Genomic DNA, 17,300 nt, shown 5'->3' with positions numbered 1-17,300 from the left:
CTTAAAACAAATAAAAAAAGAAAAAGGCGAGCGGAGGAAGGAGGAACGAAATTGAAGTCCTAAGTCCGTAATTCTTTAATGAGGGTATCACGTTGACTTCAATCCTCATCTTCCGCTTCTTTTTCGCGAAGATGAATCCCTTCCACCAGCATTTGCCCCTCGATGCCCACTTCCTCCCCTTGATCGTCCCCATTTAAACTCGCTCCTCGCTCCTTGGCCTCGCGTTGTGCATTCTCTATGCGCTGGCGGACAAGACGGGCAATGGCATTCTCCGTTCTCACATTCAATGTCTTCAACTTCTCGTCCAAATCACGTCGCAAATCCCAGTTGGGCTTCTTAGGTTGTAGTTTAAATAAATCAATTGGTTGATCGGCATCTTCCTTTTGGGCTTCTTCTCTAACAGCCTCTGCGATCTGGGCTGCTTGTGCCTCCACCGTCACTTGGCCCTCATGAGGGCCTTGCTCGAAACCTAGTTTGGGGCCACGAGTCTCAGCATCGTAGTTGCGTCCAGAAAGAAACTTGGTTGTAATTTCTGAAGCAGTGTCGCCTAATTCTAAATCTCCTGCACTGAGGTCTGCTGGCGTTTCTGGCTCAGGTTGCTTTCGCTTCAGAGCTGCGAGCTTGGCGAGACGGGATTTGCGGTCGCTGGATGCCGCATCCAAAGAGGCATTGTTTGTGGACATGATTTCGTTAAACGACACTCGGAAGGATGTAAGGAGTATTATAAGAGATTGTCGGGTAGTAATTAGGTTGAAATAGCAAAGTCGATCTTGAATAAAGGTCCCAAAGTCCTCCGCAGCTTGAAAAAGTTCAGAACAACGATGTTGCCGCGATAAGGATTAAAGATTGGGGAAACGCCACACACTAGCCACATCAAATTCGCAGCCTCTTCAATCTTTCCGCGATCTCTTAACATTTACCATTTTGCGCCGCAACAATTTATTTTATATCTCCCAGCGTCCGACCACCCTCTTTCGATAGCCAAAATCCCCCACATGTCGATTATCGCACACCCCTGAATGTCGCTGCGTCCGCACCGATTCGTTCATCCTCGGCTCAATGGGCTTTTAGCGGCACGATGTAGCAATCTTGCTCGATCAGATTGGAGACCACGGGCGCTGGATATTGCCTACAAAACTCGCAATTTCTATTCAAGTGGAGCCCCAGCCATCAGTACGCCCGGAGAGGACTATCGGCTACAAACTACAACCAACAGCGCATTACACCTAAAGCCCGGTCACGATGCACTCACAAGTTCACATTCGGTCGAGGAGGCCGGGCAAAAATCAATATCCACAACGCAGCCGGAACAGACACATAATGACGAATTGCCACCGAAAACTACGACCAGGAATCCTAGAAAGGCGGTGTCGCGCCGTTTAAACAATCAAATTGTTCAAGATACCCTTATTGCTCATGGCCTAGATCCCGCCCTTGCTGATTCCGTGACCCAACGGTTGAACAAAGCAATTAAGAAGGAAATGAATGGCCGACATCTTGACTTTAATAGGCTAAGGTTGGCAACCTTACTTCGGGCAAACTCGCTTTACTCGAATATCAGGGGGTCTTGTGAGCAATGGAAGCTAATGTATGAGCAAGTTTCTGATGCCAAGTATTACAAGGCGGAGATCCAAAACAAGGCTGCCGTTCCAGGTCTTGGGCGTGAAGGGAAGCGACTACTGGAAGAAAAAATCCAAGTGGATTGCCTAGGGAGCTTTCGAGAAGAATGGCGGGCTATGAGCCGAGAATCCAGAGCCTCTGTTTGGCAGCGCTTGGCTATATGGCTGCTGCAGAACGATACAAGGCTACTCTTGGAGTTTTTGAGCGTCACAGCAGAGGGAGATTTGAGGCCCGATTTTACCATGCTTGTCGATTGCTTATGTTACGTGGACACATTCTATTATCAAAAGGACCCAAACTGGCTTGACAATTGGCAAAATGGAGCTCGCACTTACCACTCCATAATCCAGTCTTGCCTTGATCCATATCATTGGCCTTTAGTATCGCTTCCTCAAAGGGGCCCCCGCTTGTACATTCGGCGAGCGAATCATGATGCCCTTTGTCTGGGCCTTAAAGTTGCCAAAGAAAGGTTCATTGACCTATACAGCGGCTCGGCATTATACTTCGCGTGGCGTTTTACCAATCTTGGGGATGTGGATCGCGCTTTAGAGTCCCTAGCTCTTCTTCCCTCCATTACCAAGGAACACGAGCCTGGTTTTGACATAAATTCTGAAATCGTCCATCGTCATTGTTGTAAGCTTTTGACTTTGGATACTGTCGAGGAAGGCTCAGAAGGTCGCAACTTCAAGATTCTACCGCAGTTGCTGGAGATGGGTATTAAGCCAGACCGAGACATGCTCAACGTCGTGCTTCATAACGCCTACAAGAATGATTCACATCTGGGCGCTGATATTCTCAAGTTTATGGAGGGTCACGGATACAGCCTCGACTCTTATAGTTACTTGACCCTTCTCAGTGATTCAGTTGCTCGTGGAGACCGTTCTAAGGTTGATTCTCTCATACGCGAGGTTAGTTCAAACGAAGAACTTCGCCAGAATCCATGGATAGCCAGCAAAATATTCCATTCATATTACCTGTTCACGGTCAAGACTATGGATGCTGAATCCGATCCTTCAGCCGTCTTTTATGCGATGCTTGACATGTACAATGAAATTCACGACCTTACGCCCCTCAAAGAACTCACTATCGTTCCTCATCGTTATGTTCCTCGAAGCGAAGGCGTCAAATCCCCTCCTTCCACAGTCGCCCTATTACTTGTTTTGGCGACATATTTCCGCTGTCAGAATCGCTACTCAAACGTTCAACGTATCTATAGTCGTTTTCGTGAGCTTGTGGCTCAGGGCCATCCTACGATCGCCCCCATGGCGAAGACTGATCATATGCATAATGAATTCATCATTGCATTCCGTCACAGTCCACGTGGCTTGCGTTCATGCGTACATGTTGTTGAAGACATGCTTGCGCTCCCCAATCTTCTTGAGACCCAAGATGGACAGACCGTTATTCCAGAGAAGCCTACTATAAGCACATGGACCCTTCTTATGGGTGCCTTCGTATACAATAGGCAGGTCGACGCAGCAGAAAAAATCCGAGAAATGATGGACAAGCATAATGTTCGATACAATGATCGGACTTGGAACACAATCATCAATGGCTATGCGAACGCTCAGAATATCCCGGAGACAGCAGCTGCCATCAAAGCTATGGAGGAGCAAGGATTCACCATTGACTCTTTTACCATGAACCATTTGCGTTATCTCCGCGATCCGGAGCGGCTTTGGGTCGCCGTTGAAGAGTTGGATCAGAAAGCTATGGAGATATCTGAGGCAGATCTTGCTCCAGACTCCGAGCTTGGTTTCATCAACAGGCAAGAGCAATTTGACCAGCTGGTTGACAATGGCCTTGAAAAGTTGGGCTCCAAGTTTTCACATAAAGCTTAATTGCAGCGGTTCTCAGCCCCTCGTTTCTTGTTTCATGTATAAAAATTACTTCTTGTACCATAGAATATACACTATATTGGCGTTGATTTGGCCCAGAAAGCGAGCGTTTATTATGCGAGTCTCCTATGTTAATTCGGCCGTCGTGTTACTATACATACAATCATTAAGGAAATCGGCATGCGCTCAAAGAAGTAATTCATAAAATGCCGGGAGGCACCAAGTCGCACCAAGGCCCACTAACACCTTTCCTCTCTTTGTCCATGCCATGTCGTTCTTTCACTTTTGGTGCCAGCTTCCCCGCTTCGAATAAGAAATAGCCAAAACTGGCGTTTAACCCCCAACGAGCATAGAAACCTGTCATTCAATTGATTCGGTGAGTATTCACTTCTTTTTGCCTGACCAGAATAATGAAAAGTGTCCGGGGTGTCTTACTGCCATCAGGAAGCAGCATATGCTGACATAGGGACTCAGTCGCTCTCCTATACGTGCGCATTTCCAGAATATTCCAAACAACCTACATACAATCAGCATCTCGCCGCCACGATCCTTCTCTTTCGTCACTTCTCCTCTTGGCTCAAGTCTTCGGGGTGCCTTACCCATTCTGGTTGCGATCCATGATCCCGGGCATGATAGAGTGCGCATAGGTGCTCGTGCAAATAAGCAACAGAATCACCAAAACAAGTGATTGGAGATTGAAGAGCGCCGTCTAGGTAAGTTCAACGGTCAGCGATGATGTCCTTTGCGACTTGCCAGGAGTACACAGTATGCTGAAGCTGTTCTATTGTTGCCTTGTACAGCTCCGACCTCCACATCACGCCGCTCCGATAAAAGTCAAGTGCCAGTCATACTCACCATCTTGATTCAAGCCCACTCCAGCGTCCTTTCTAGAACAAGAAAGCAAATCAAATCGGTGCAGTAAAGTGGAAGACGAAGCTTTACCAGTCGGTTGTCCCTCACGACATTCTGCCCGCCATGTCCGCTGAAAGCACGGGCCACCCGAGAGTGCGTCTCCACCTGAGGATGCCATCTTCTCCTTCGAGCTCCAGGTTTACGCCAAATTTGAGCCCACCTCCTATTCGTAGCTCTTCAATAAGCACATCGAATCTATCGCGCCGCCCTATAACAGGATTAGCGGGTAACCCACTGTCGTCACCCTCGCTATACAATCTCAAGGACACCTTCCTTATCTGCAACGGGTATAAACCCGCCTGGACCCCGAATACCAACCCTACAACTTCGACCCCGACACCGACCCCGACACCAGCGCCTTCGCCGACGCCGACGCCAAATTCATCAGATTCAAAGAGCTTTAACAAACGTGCCCCTCGTACCCCCTTCATGGCTGAGCCACGCGCCCGTGCCGCCCGGCACAAGGGCCAGATGAACTTTTCATCTGAACGTATGTCTACCCTGATTTCAATTAAGCTCTTGAACGATTTCCAAATCCCCATTTAACGTTACAATCCTAACATCTCCATTTACTCTTTCTAGTCCGATTTCTTCTACTTGCATATGGAGATCCCAGTCCCCACCCATCATTCCCCTCCGAACCGCTCCCGGAGACAGTCCGCGTTCTCGACGAGATTGTCACAGACTTCATCCTCGAACTTTGCCACGGTGCTGCGCAGGTCGCGCACCATGCTCGACGACAGAAGATCAAAGTAGACGACTTCCGCTTTGCATTGCGCCGGGATCCCAATAAGCTGGGCCGTGTACAAGAGCTATTACGTATGGAGCGTGAACTAAAGGAGGCGCGAAAGGCCTTCGATCAAAATGATGATCAGGTAGCCAAGGATGCTGGTAAAAAGGGCACCAATGCTCCTGGGGCCCCCACCGAGGAGGTGGAAGGTGGTGCTGAATCAGTAGCTGGTGGTCCTGCGAAGAAGAACAAAGGTAAAGGCAAACGAGGTGCTACAACAAGAAGAGGGTCGGACGCTACCGAGGAATCGGTTTCGAAAAAGAGGAAGACTAATGGTTGACCGCTTTCCATGGATCAAAGTCGTTTCTTTTCGATTGAACCTTGATCTGTGTGGGCGTTTACGCGAGCGTGAAGAGCAAGATGCGGAGGGGCGAGAGGAAAGGAGACGCAAACGGAATGGGATGTGGCGGAAAGGTGGAGATTGTGTTAAGAAGAATGATAAATGGGAAGGTCGACTGGGAATTATTGCTTAATTGGCGTTTAAAAGGGTGTATGGAATACAGACCTACCGCATGATACCCGTGGCGTTAGGAGTTTGTTTTGTCTTATCTTCTAGGTTTGTAATAAAGCTTTCAGGATTGGTGTTACATATGGAGAAACGTTTGAAGTAGGACCAGCACCGGACCTTACAGATCCGGATGTTCCAAACAACAGTGTAGTTAAACTGTTGACGAAATTATAACCTCTTTAAGACGCCAATCATCTAGCCAAGTTCATACCTACATAACAAGCTCATACTTTTTAATGTTCCTACGCCCAGGTAGATAGACTTTTTAGGCCAATACTAATTACTATGTCACCTACCACAGGTGCCCAGGCGATCATCATTTTTTGATACTACATATCGATGATCTCGACCTGACCCTGGCCCCGGGGGCTAACCAACAGAACTGGGCCGTAAGGATTTTTCCAATCCTTTTAACCCATGTCAATCAGTCCTTTTAATTTCATGTCAATGCTCTCGACCCCGGGTTGATCAACAAAATCGGGCCGTAAGAATTTTGCCAATAATTTCTATCCCGTGTCGTTCCTTTCGATCTCATGCCAATGCTCTCCAACCAGGTTCACTAACAAAACCGGGCCGTAAGGATCTGACTATATCAATGCGCTCCATCCACGGTTACTAATAAACCCGGATCGTGAACATCATGGCAATGCTTTTTATCCTGTGTCAATACTTTGAACGCTATGTCAATGGTCTCTATCCGGTCTCACTATCAAAGCCGGACCGTAAGCATTTCGTCAATGCTATTTTTTGTGCAGTCAATACTTTCGAAGCCATATAAATTGGCTGTAGGATGCAGCACCTTCTCAAATTACAGCCTGGGTCCCGGTGGGGAAAATCTAGACGGGGGTCTACGGGGATGGTCCGGATAGACTAAAGGTACGGAGTACACATGCACATAGATCATTCTACGTGCCAATTTACATGGATATATAAGGAAATAAGCAGTAAGTTAAGAGAGAGAGAAAAACATGTATTCTCCGTATATATCTTTGAATAGAAATCAAAAACCCAGCCAAATCTATAATCAATGATACTATCTTCCAGGGCTGTTTGTATAAGGCCCAACTTAGAAGGGTCAGAAAGGTCAGAAGCGGAAAAGAGCATTTGACACAGGCGAGACCCTTTATGTTATGATTGGCTGACATCAAGATTCTAATAATAAAATAATTGGAGTGAGACATGGGATATTGGGTCCGTGTAATACCCTCTTTTTTGCATGTTCTATGTATCCATGCATGTGTATCACCATAGTATATTCTGTGTGAGTTGCCAAGAAATATACGGCCTTCAATCTAATAATTCTTATTGGTAAATAAGAGTTGTACCTTTTCTTGGCTTTTCCCAAAAATCTGTGAGAGACAAAAACTCCGTCTCCACCACAAACACTGGGGCGAAGCAGGGCACAAAAGCGGGTTCAAACAGACCCCTTCTGTAACCTACAGCCACTCACAGACACCGGGTCGAATCCTGCAAAGCGATGGCTCCACTCTCACAGGGTCTATCACAATTTCCAGGGCCTCATAGGATTTTCGGGGCCTGGGGGCCTTCCGCCTGGGCCTAATGAGTGTGAGGCTCGCGGGGCACTGATTTCTTGGCTTTGGCAGGTCGCTGGTCTTTTCCTTTCTGATCCTATGCACCATTGACACACAGATACTTAAATGCTTGGTTCCAGGTCCTAGACACCATAGACGGAGCCTTTTTTTTGTGTGGAAACACATTCTGGGCTCTTTTTGGGCCCATTGCTGACATTCTTTCACGGCCTTTGCAAAATCTTGGCTGTGATTCTGATTCAGTACCAAACCCTTAGCCATGCAGATCAACGGAAGCAGGTCAATATGGACGGCCGTCCTATACATTCTGACACTGGGTCGCCAAGTCTTGGCTATCGAGCTAGATGTCACGGACAAAGGTAAGCTTGCCTGTCCCCTACTACGCTATATTGATCGCGTAGTGTTGCTGTTACCGCTTATGCCCGATCTCCTGAAATCAATAACCCCTCTTAAAAAGACTGTGGCTAATAAAATGATGCTTTTCACATCAATATAGACTCGATTAAAAATGCCGCCAATGTCGCGACCTACGCGATGATGACATACTATACGGGAAATGAAACTGGTGGAATTCCTGGTGCATTTCCCACCAAGTGGTGGGAAGGCTCGGCCTTGCTGATGGCCCTGCTTAACTACTGGCACTTTACGGGAGATGATTACTACAACGATGAACTGAGTGTTGCCCTACAGTGGCAGGGAGGTGATCAGGGAGATTATATGCCATCAAACTACAGCAGTTTCCTGGTAAGTAAGCATCGGACCCAACACGGTATCCATCCGCCGTGGAGACGGGAGGACCCTGCCAAGAACTTAGTCTCCGGAATGCTAATGGGTCCTTTTTCCTAAAGGGTAATGATGACCAAATGTTCTGGGGTCTCGCAGCCCTAACCGCGGCTGAATACAAACTTCCCGATCGCTCCACTGGATTCTCTTGGCTTCACCTCGCACAGGGTACCTTCAACACCCAAAAGGCACGATGGGACACAACCATGTGCGATGGAGGCCTACGATGGCAGATCTGGGCTTATGAAGGTAGTGGATACTACCTGATGAATGCCGTTTCCAACGGTGGATTCTTTCAGCTGGCTGCTCGCCTCTACCGATATACCAATAACACTGACTACTATGATTGGGCTAAGAAGTCATGGGATTGGTCAACTAGCGTACCTTTAGTCAACAACAAAACATGGACTATTGCGGATTCGACTGATGGGCAAGGAGGCTGCGCGAATGGGGATGCTGTCCAATGGACCTACAACTATGGAATTTACATGGGAGGTTGTGCCTATTTGTATGCCCAAGTAAGTGCTGATCTATGCCCTTGAGAACTCTCAGCATTTCCGCGCTCTTCCTTTATATTTGGAAAGAGAAGAAGGAATGTTAAACTCCACCCTTCCCCCCACTTTTTTGGCCATGTGGATTGAACCTAATTATGATACTATAGACACAAGACGCGTATTGGCTTAAGTGCGTAAATGGTCTCATGGATACACTCTTCAGTTCGTTTTTCACCGCAAAGAACGACTACATCATCGAAGACTGGGAATGTGAGCCTACAGCGCAGTGCAACGACAATGAAATCCTTTTCAAGGGTCTCGTCGTCTCATGGCTCGCAAACACAGCACTTTTGATCCCATCACTGTACGATGAAATTCTTGCCAAGCTGCAGTCTACCGCTGCGGGAGCAGCCAAATCATGCTCAGGCAACAATAACAATACTTGCGGTGTAGCTTGGTACAAACAGGAGTGGGATGGCTTACAAGGAATGGAAGCACAGATTAGCGCCAGCAATGCGTTCAGTGTTCTGATGCTGAAGTGGTTGAATGGGACAGACAATGCTGCCCCAGTCACGTCCACAACAGGTGGAAACAGTACTGGTGATACGAACGCCGGTGAGGATGATAACAAGGGTTCCTCAACCAATGCGTCCCCTATTACCACTGGTGACAGGGCGGGAGCTGGAATCCTCACTGCTGTATTTATCTGTGGCATAGTTGGCATGGCCGTCTTCATGCTTCTTGGACCTTGATTTTTGGCGTTGAGTAGCACTTAGCATTGTTTCATATATTTCTGTCTCCTTATCTTGGTTTAATATTATCGGTGCACATATTGTACTATATTGGAATATTTAACATCTTTCTTTGAGAAATATTAAATTTTGGCATCATAATATTTCCGTTGGATCCAGCATCCAGTACTTAGAGGTATCCTACATTTTCTACAGACACGTACCTCGAGCACCGTTCTAATGCATTTGAGCAAGAATTGAATAAATGGCCAATCTGGGTTGATTTTAACCAAAAAGCGTAATCCTAATCATAAATTCATAAAATCAATTGAAACGCCATTCGATTTATTGTATAACAACAGCATTGAAGCAACGCTTTAGTGTCTAATCAAGCGGGTCCCAGTTGTGTTCGTGCGGAATCGGCGAAACCTAATTCCGGATTACACACATTTGCCCGCCGCTGTGTAGTCAATTGGTATAGTGTAGAGGCTCATGCACCTTTCTGCCTACCAAGGGTGACATTCTTTTATTAGTCTGTTCATTACAGCATACACAGTCGTTGCAAAATATAGCCTCACTCTCAGTGACCACTCAGAACACCACTCCACCACTCTTTTTGCCATTTGGCATCATTGTGCCATTTGGGCCCAGGGCCTCAGCAGTAGCCTTTATTTACTACATGGTCAATAGGAGTCCACCCATAATTATTTACAATATTTAGATCTACACCCCAGTCAAGCAATAGTTAGACTACTTTAAGATAGCTACTATCTACTATATTATTTAGAGATATCTAACTATTATTATCCCCCTGTGAGCTGCCCTTTGGAAGGTTAGCGATTAGTTCCTGTAATAACCGAATACTAAGTTATACCGCGGAGCAATCTGAGCACTCTGAATCCATCATATCTTCTCTCTCTTTCTCTATTAGCATCGTATTCAATTTAACCAGCGTGGTCTTACAAGTACAAGAGTATAAGAACGAGGACAAAAAGTTTCATTCTTGAATAACATACTTTTTATATAAGCAGAATATTCTTTCAATAGATATCACACAAAGCTACGCTACATAGAATACCATGTAATAACAAATTTGGTAATCACAAGACTCTAGCAGGGATCTATCATTCTGGCCCATAAAGCCCCGCTTCAACCTGTCCGCGGACGACTACCTCATAAGGCTCGCGACATACATATGGACTAGTTATTAGCCCACAGAGACAGTGGTAAGTACGATTATAAAGAGGCAGCTGCATCTGCTTTAATCTGCAGTCCTCCATCTCTTTCACTTCTCCTACATCCTTGGGGTTTTCATCGAAAACCACAAAACAAGCCACTACCTAGAAATTATGTCTGATGAAAACAATGCCAGCCCCTCTTCCTCTTCTCCCAATGGAAAAATTGATCCAGCAGAAATAGCCAAATTGAAGGCTGATCGTATGGGATGAGCCCGCGAAAGGCTGGCAGGTCGATCTAGTTCAATGTCAAAAAGGAGAATCTACTGAGAAGAATCTTCAAATTCGCGCGCGATTCGTTGTGATCGGTGCTGGCATTCTAAATTTGCCTAAACTACCAAATACTCCAGGAATTTTGGAGTATCAAGGCGAGGTATTCCATTCATATCGTTGGGCATACGATGTAACTGGTGGTTCTCCTCAGAAACCATCTCTAAGCCTGAGCAAACTGAAGGATAAACGAGTCGCCATCATCGGCACAGGATCTACCGGTGTACAGCTTGTACCGCAACTTGCAAGATCGGCCAAACATCTTTATGTCGTACAACGGACACCAGCCAACGAAGATGATCGTGACCAGCGAGAAACAGACGAAGAATGTTTTCATAAAGTCACACAATCCCCGAATTGGCAGCGAGAGAGAATGAGAAACTTTCACCAATTTTCACTCTTGGCAAGACCCCGAAATTAATTTGGTCGACGATGCGTGGACTCGTGCTCCCGGGTTACTTGGTTGGACAGGAAATCCCGATGGTCCAAAACGTTACCCTATGTTATATTACCACAGTATGTCTGCGATGCGTTTTTACACACAGGTACGTACAGTAGATTGTACCGAAATAAAGCTATAGTAAAACCTAACATGATCAAGAGGGACTGTGGCTCGGTTTATCTAATTGGTTGTTAATGTTTTGTATAATAATCTCATAAAGCCCTCTTCTAATCAAATCCACATGCAAGACCCGAAAACGCTCCACTGAGGTTTCATCATCTAAGCCGGTCGGCGAGTACTCACGGTGTGTAGACTCTTCCACCACAGCATCTAGAAGTGTGTCTATTAATTCTAAAGATGTCTCTCGGATATGAGCCAACGTCGCTCGTCGGAATTTCGGGTATAGGGTCCCATCCACGCCTTTCCAATGCACGACTGTAAAATGACCAGCGTCTTCATCAACGATATAAATATAATCAAGCTGAAGTGAAGCGGCGTTAGAGATAGCATTTCTTCCCGTTTGAATTTATCAGATCTTGCAAGCATTTGGCGGATAGTTCTCAGAGTTAATGGCGTGTCTGGAGATGAAGATTGTCCACGGGGAGGGTGAAGGTACGATACCACTCCCCTGCAACAGCTGTGCCAGTAGTTTGCTTGAATGCTAGAGTAAAGTCTGTACCATCAAGATGCAACTTCCAAAGTCCCCTGGTTACCATTGTATCGAGAATTATGTATTAGCTGGCAATATAGGATGCGGGGGAGGTGCTTGGGCCAGAACTATAGAACATAGGCACGATTTTGTATTACAAGCTTCCACCCAGAACAACGGTTAATTTGCTAGTTCCTTGGTGTACTATGGACTGCATGTCTCTTTTACAGATTTTGTTCACGCGTATCACTAGCATTGGTCATGCTTAGGCGATTATCAAGGGGTTGGAGGGTGAGACTCGCAGCGGATTGGGACGCCATCGGAACAGTGTAGGTCAAAAAGACGACATACATGTACGAATGCACAGGATCTAACATTTTTATGTCCATTTCATCATAACTAACGCCGCGCCCAAATAAGATGCGACTTCGTGAAACCGGGAGTAATAAAAGCCCGGGTTATCCTCCTGATATGGTTCTCTCCAACAGACTCTCTTTCAAGTCTCTCAACCGATCTGCATCCTCGCAGTGACTCCATCGCTTTCATATCCCCTCACAAGGTCTATCGGAACAAAGCCAGGTCGACACCGAATGCGCCACTTTGCTTTTTATTTTATTTTCGGCCAGATCATACTGCCTGGGCGTCGAAGATAACCATAACAGAGATAGAACGTGGAGAGAAGAATGTATTTCTCCGGAGAATCCTTGGCTCTCAAGTACAAAATGGGGGTCGAAAAGGGAGGGAAATAAAAAGGCGTAAAATAAGAACAAAATAAAAGAGACAAACCCAATAGTGTCGGAACAAAGAATCGAGATATAAGGAACATCAACGGGAAAGAGGTTGGAGCTCCACTGAAATCACTTCATGCATCGTTTTTTTTCCGTCATAGGCATTTATGCGCGGGCCTCCTCGGTAGGAGCACGGTCCTGGCGTTGGTTGTTGTTGTTGGTGTTGTTGTTGCGACCACCCTTGCCACCGCGCTGGTTGTTGTTGTTGTTGTTGTTGTTGCTGTTGTTGCTGTTGTTGTTACGCTGGCCCTCGCCGCCAGCATTGGCAGACTCACCACCACCCAGTGTCAACTGGGCGGTTGCGAGCCGGTTAGACAGCTCCATCTGTGTGCGGACGGTGTTGGCAAGGTAGGAAACCACGAGAACGTCCTGGATGTGGTTGTTGCTGTTGCACAGTTAGCAAAACAAGGAATATATAGGGTGTGGAGTAAATTATGTATAGCAAGACATACAAGTCACGCTCAATATCAGCAGGCTCAACCTTGGGGGCGAGAGCAAGAGCATTCAGCAAGAACTGGCCCATAGCAGTGGAAGCAGGAGCCTCCTCGTCAATAACGGATTCGACATATCGTGAGACGCGGTCAATCATGCTGATAACCTCCTCAATAGCACGCTCCAAAGCTTCAACATCGGTGGCGAGGGAAGTGGTTCGCTCCTCAGATTCCTTAGCATTGGCAATGGCCTCGAGACCGCTCTTGTCGGCCTCACCGTATCGGAGTTCGTAGGGGACGGGGATGAAAGCGGCGCTGTCGGCGGCCCGCTCAGCGGTGACACCAACGGGAGCGGAGATGTAGGCGCGAGTCTCAAGATCCTTGCCGGGCTCGGTTGACACAGTCAAGTGCACGGCGGGGTGGGGCCATGTGCCATCACCCTGACCACTGTAGAAGTTCTGGATCAAGGCGGAGAAAGTGTTAAGCTCAGAAGCAGTGGCGTACCAGCCGACAAGAACCTCGCGCGGGTTGGCCTTCAAGTGCAAAGCCAGCATCTGCTTGTGGTATTCCATATCGACCTCGACCTGGTCCTCAGCCTCGGAGTGGCCCACAGCGAACGCGGAGCGCACTTCAACCTCGCCTCCATCTTCCGATCGTGTTCCCAACAGAGTACCAATGACACGTTCCTGGTCGGCATTGCGGCGAAGTGAGTGGTCGAGAATGGAGAAGACAGCCTAAAATGGATGAAAGCGACAGATTAGAAGGCTGTATGTTTTTTTTTTGTATATGATATGGAAAGGCCTTTAAGTTGTTCGTACCTGGGGCTGGATCACCACATTCAGAGGGGCAGTGGTGGGAGCGGTCCCCACAGAGACGGGAGCCAGCGGGCGTGCGAGGTGCAGGAAAGAATCGTCGGCCATGGTGATGTTGGGGAGAGTAGGAGAAGGTGGGGAGGTGGTTTTTTTCGACACTCTCTCACTTTCGGACCTTTGGAGACTTCGGAGGGACAATTTTTCCTTTTGGAGAGTGGAGTGCGGCGTGACTGTGGTTGTTCCGATTCTTTGTGTGTGGGAATTTTCGCGCTAAGATAAGATAAGCAAGTCTCTTTCCTTAGCAAGAAAAAAAAAAAGAGCAACACCACATACAAGCTAGTTTTAACTCTTGTTCAAGTCACCATGCCCCCTCCAAGAGGCGGTAGATCCGGCAGAGGCCGTGGAATTCGTGGAAGAGGGACTGGTCGCAGAGGTTTTACTTCTTCGCGACTGCACGATATCGAGTAAGTTGGAGATCATTGAAGCTCTTGAAGCACTGGCCGCTAAAACCTGGGGCAGATCTGAAGAATCCTCCGGCGATGATGCAAGCAACATTCCAATGGTTGAAGGCGCCGAGGACTTGTCTATGTCAGATGGAGATTCATCTAGCAGCGAGGAAGAAGAAGAGGAAAAATTCGCCGGTCGCCCCTACAACGAATTACTTGAACTATTGCACGCCAACGCGGACTCGAAGGCACCAGCTCCGAAGCGAAGAAAAATAGCGAACGAGAAAAAATCAGAGGAAAAACCAGCCGAAATTCCCGACTCAGAGGAGGGAGAAGAATCCGACCCAGGCAACGATGCGCTGGAAGCCGATGCGCCTTCGGACGACGAACAAGAGGACCAACAAGCAGATAATGAAGACGAAGATGACGATGAAGATGGCCTCGGACCGTTTGAAAAGCATTTCAATCATGGAGAAGGAACTGAATTGACCAAGCAAATTACGCAAATCGATGCCAATAAGTGGACTTCAGCTAAGAAAGAAGTGGAGGGACTGCGACTGGTGCGCAGCGTCCCCGATATTGGCGACAATACTCCATCATTCCTCCCACCGATGAAAACCACCGTTGGCCTAAAGGTATATCATATGAATCATATATATATCTAAATAAGCGAAAATTCCAGCTAACGCTTATTTCTCTAGCTCAAGAACAAACTGAAGCCTCGTGTCGCGGAACTTCTCCCCACCATCGAGAGTTCTGCTCAACAAGTTGCGCCCTATGTATTCGACTACCAGGATGTTCTTTTTGGCGCACGCTCCACGGATACTGCAGATGCTATGCGCGATTTTCTGGCCCTCCATAGTGTCAACCACCTTGTAAAAACTCGAGACCAGGTGCTCAAGAACAACGCTCGTTTGGCCAAGAACCCCGACACCGATGTCGAGTACCGTGATCAAGGATTCACCCGACCCAAAGTTCTGTATATTTTGCCTACTCGACAAGCTTGTGTGCGAGTAGTCAACTCGATCACTAAGTTCTACCAGGCTGAACAGCAGGAGAATAAGAAGAGATTTACCGACTCCTTCTCTGCATCTGATGATGGATGGAACCACAAGACAGATGATGCTCGTGAATTATTCGGGGGCAACAACGATGACATGTTCCGACTAGGATTGAAGTTCACCCGTAAAACGGTGAAATATTTCTCGCAGTTCTACAGTTCAGATATTATCCTGGCCAGTCCACTTGGTCTACGGACAATCATGGACCAATCTGAGTAATTAACCCCCCTATGATCAAGTGTATATGTGGTACATGGACAACAAGGCTGACTTTTTGGGTAGTGCAAAGAAGCGAGATCATGACTTTCTCTCGTCCATCGAAGTTGTGATTGTGGACCACGCCGACGCTCTTCTTATGCAGAACTGGGACCACATGACATACATCTTCCAACATCTTAATCTCCAGCCCAAGGAAGCTCATGGCTGTGATTTTAGTCGTGTACGAAACTGGTATCTCGATGACCAGGCCCGGCACGTTCGGCAAACCATCATGCTATCGTCCTTTATCACACCAGAGATCAACGCGCTTTTCTCAACACAAATGCAAAATGCCACCGGTCGTATCAAGATGACCCCTGTCTACGCAGGCGCCATCACTGAACTGCCTCTTCCAGTATCTGTCAAGCAAACGTTTTCCCGGGTCGACAGTCTATCACCAGCCAAGGACCCCGATGCACGATTCAAGCACTTCACCACGACAATCCTTTCGAGTCTAGTCAAGAACGTCACAGGACGCGGCAAAGGCAGCGCAGGTACGCTGATCTTTATTCCTTCGTACCTTGATTTTGTGCGTGTGCGCAACCACTTCGCCACCTCCACACAAACCACAAACGTCTCATTCGGCGCCATCTCCGAGTACACCGAGAGTCGTGAAATGGGTCGGGCTCGCAGCCATTTTATGAGTGCCCGTCATTCAGTACTCTTGTACACGGAACGTGCACACCATTTCCGCCGTTATCAGATCCGCGGGGTGAAGCGCGTCATCATGTACGGGCTACCGGAGAACCCTACCTTTTATGATGAGATTGTGGCGTTCTTGGGACTTGACCCTTCAGCGTTGGCTGAAGCGGCTGAAGGTGGCGTGCGAGCATTATTCTCCAAGTGGGATGCAATGAAATTGGAGCGCGTTGTAGGCACTCAACGTGTGGGGAATATGTTGCGTGAGAAGGGGGGTGACACATTTACATTTGTCTAGATCATGATTGTGATGATGATCATAGTCATCAGCTGCAGCGATAATCTCAGACAAGCCATAATATTCTACTAGAGTACATACTATTCATGCGAACTAGACGGCAATATTTCCAGTCATGTAGATCGTTGCCTTGATGTAACCCCTGCTCCCCTCTTTCAGATAATTCCTCTGATTGGTACGTTCTGTGACTGATGTCTCCCGCGCATAAATAGTATGCACGAGATACAACTATGCACTATTTACGTAGGAATCGACGGGAACCTTGACGTAGGTCGCACAGCAGGGTCGGAGATGCATGAACTCCTAACTTGAATGAAACGAAAGATCGCTTTCTTCATTCTTTCTTCATAGATGAATACTAAAACGCTTCAAGATGAAAAATGCACGGCTCAATAGGAGATCACGTGGTCATGATAGAAGCAAAAAAAAAAAGCTTCATGATTCCAGAGTCAACCTGTTAATTAGCTTTTCATTGGTCTTTCCTTTAAACTGACTATATAGGATCGCCAAGGTACATCACGCCCTATACAATATAGGTCACCCGAGTTATACACTTCTGCAGTGTCCGACTTCATATAGTCGAAGACCCACGAGAAAGCGGGTTCCCCACTTCGCCTTCTTGTCATGCGGACTTTTTCTTTTTCTTCTCTCTGTCCCCATCACACGAATCATGATATAACGACTTGTTTTTCTTCTGTTTCGCTCTTCGCTCTTCATCCTTCTATCGTCTCTCCCTGCCCTTTTA

At 47.2% G+C, this 17,300-nt stretch overlaps 7 protein-coding genes across 7 annotated transcripts; 5 read left to right on the top strand and 2 right to left on the bottom strand.

The window, feature by feature from the left end:
* Nucleotides 1-98: 98 nt before the first annotated feature.
* N7478_007281 (CCDC12/cwf18 family protein) lies at nucleotides 99-683 on the bottom strand (the record flags this gene model as incomplete). Its single annotated transcript, XM_056923495.1, has 1 exon — nucleotides 99-683. The coding sequence occupies one exon, from the start codon at nucleotides 681-683 to the stop codon at nucleotides 99-101; it is 585 nt and encodes a 194-aa protein (XP_056781532.1).
* Nucleotides 684-1,019: 336 nt separating this feature from the next.
* On the top strand, nucleotides 1,020-3,461 carry N7478_007280 (pentatricopeptide repeat protein; the record flags this gene model as incomplete). Its single annotated transcript, XM_056923494.1, has 1 exon — nucleotides 1,020-3,461. One exon carries the CDS (start codon nucleotides 1,020-1,022, stop codon nucleotides 3,459-3,461), a length of 2,442 nt encoding a protein of 813 aa, XP_056781531.1.
* A 972-nt stretch (nucleotides 3,462-4,433) lies between these two features.
* N7478_007279 (putative transcription initiation factor TFIID subunit 13) lies at nucleotides 4,434-5,440 on the top strand (the record flags this gene model as incomplete). The annotated part of the gene is made up of 2 exons (XM_056923493.1): nucleotides 4,434-4,860; nucleotides 4,953-5,440. 2 exons carry the CDS (start codon nucleotides 4,434-4,436, stop codon nucleotides 5,438-5,440), a joined length of 915 nt encoding a protein of 304 aa, XP_056781530.1.
* Nucleotides 5,441-7,477: 2,037 nt separating this feature from the next.
* On the top strand, nucleotides 7,478-9,247 carry N7478_007278 (glycoside hydrolase family 76 protein; the record flags this gene model as incomplete). Its single annotated transcript, XM_056923492.1, has 4 exons — nucleotides 7,478-7,577; nucleotides 7,715-7,962; nucleotides 8,067-8,519; nucleotides 8,663-9,247. The coding sequence occupies 4 exons, from the start codon at nucleotides 7,478-7,480 to the stop codon at nucleotides 9,245-9,247; spliced, it is 1,386 nt and encodes a 461-aa protein (XP_056781529.1).
* Nucleotides 9,248-10,575: 1,328 nt separating this feature from the next.
* Nucleotides 10,576-11,152, top strand: N7478_007277 (uncharacterized protein; the record flags this gene model as incomplete). The annotated part of the gene is made up of 2 exons (XM_056923491.1): nucleotides 10,576-10,663; nucleotides 10,719-11,152. 2 exons carry the CDS (start codon nucleotides 10,576-10,578, stop codon nucleotides 11,150-11,152), a joined length of 522 nt encoding a protein of 173 aa, XP_056781528.1.
* Nucleotides 11,153-12,715: 1,563 nt separating this feature from the next.
* On the bottom strand, nucleotides 12,716-13,961 carry N7478_007276 (eukaryotic translation initiation factor 3 subunit F; the record flags this gene model as incomplete). The annotated part of the gene is made up of 3 exons (XM_056923490.1): nucleotides 12,716-12,995; nucleotides 13,063-13,775; nucleotides 13,860-13,961. 3 exons carry the CDS (start codon nucleotides 13,959-13,961, stop codon nucleotides 12,716-12,718), a joined length of 1,095 nt encoding a protein of 364 aa, XP_056781527.1.
* A 255-nt stretch (nucleotides 13,962-14,216) lies between these two features.
* Nucleotides 14,217-16,555, top strand: N7478_007275 (UTP25 family protein; the record flags this gene model as incomplete). The annotated part of the gene is made up of 4 exons (XM_056923489.1): nucleotides 14,217-14,317; nucleotides 14,373-14,934; nucleotides 15,001-15,575; nucleotides 15,643-16,555. 4 exons carry the CDS (start codon nucleotides 14,217-14,219, stop codon nucleotides 16,553-16,555), a joined length of 2,151 nt encoding a protein of 716 aa, XP_056781526.1.
* Nucleotides 16,556-17,300: the final 745 nt, after the last annotated feature.

The sequence above is a fragment of the Penicillium angulare genome (assembly GCF_028827245.1).
Source record: "Penicillium angulare strain IBT 27051 chromosome Unknown utg000004l_segment0_segment0, whole genome shotgun sequence".
In the NCBI taxonomy this organism is placed as follows: Eukaryota; Fungi; Ascomycota; class Eurotiomycetes; order Eurotiales; family Aspergillaceae; genus Penicillium; species Penicillium angulare.
The sequence above is the reverse complement of the archived record's forward strand: the minus strand, read 5'-3'. Positions and strand labels throughout refer to the sequence as shown.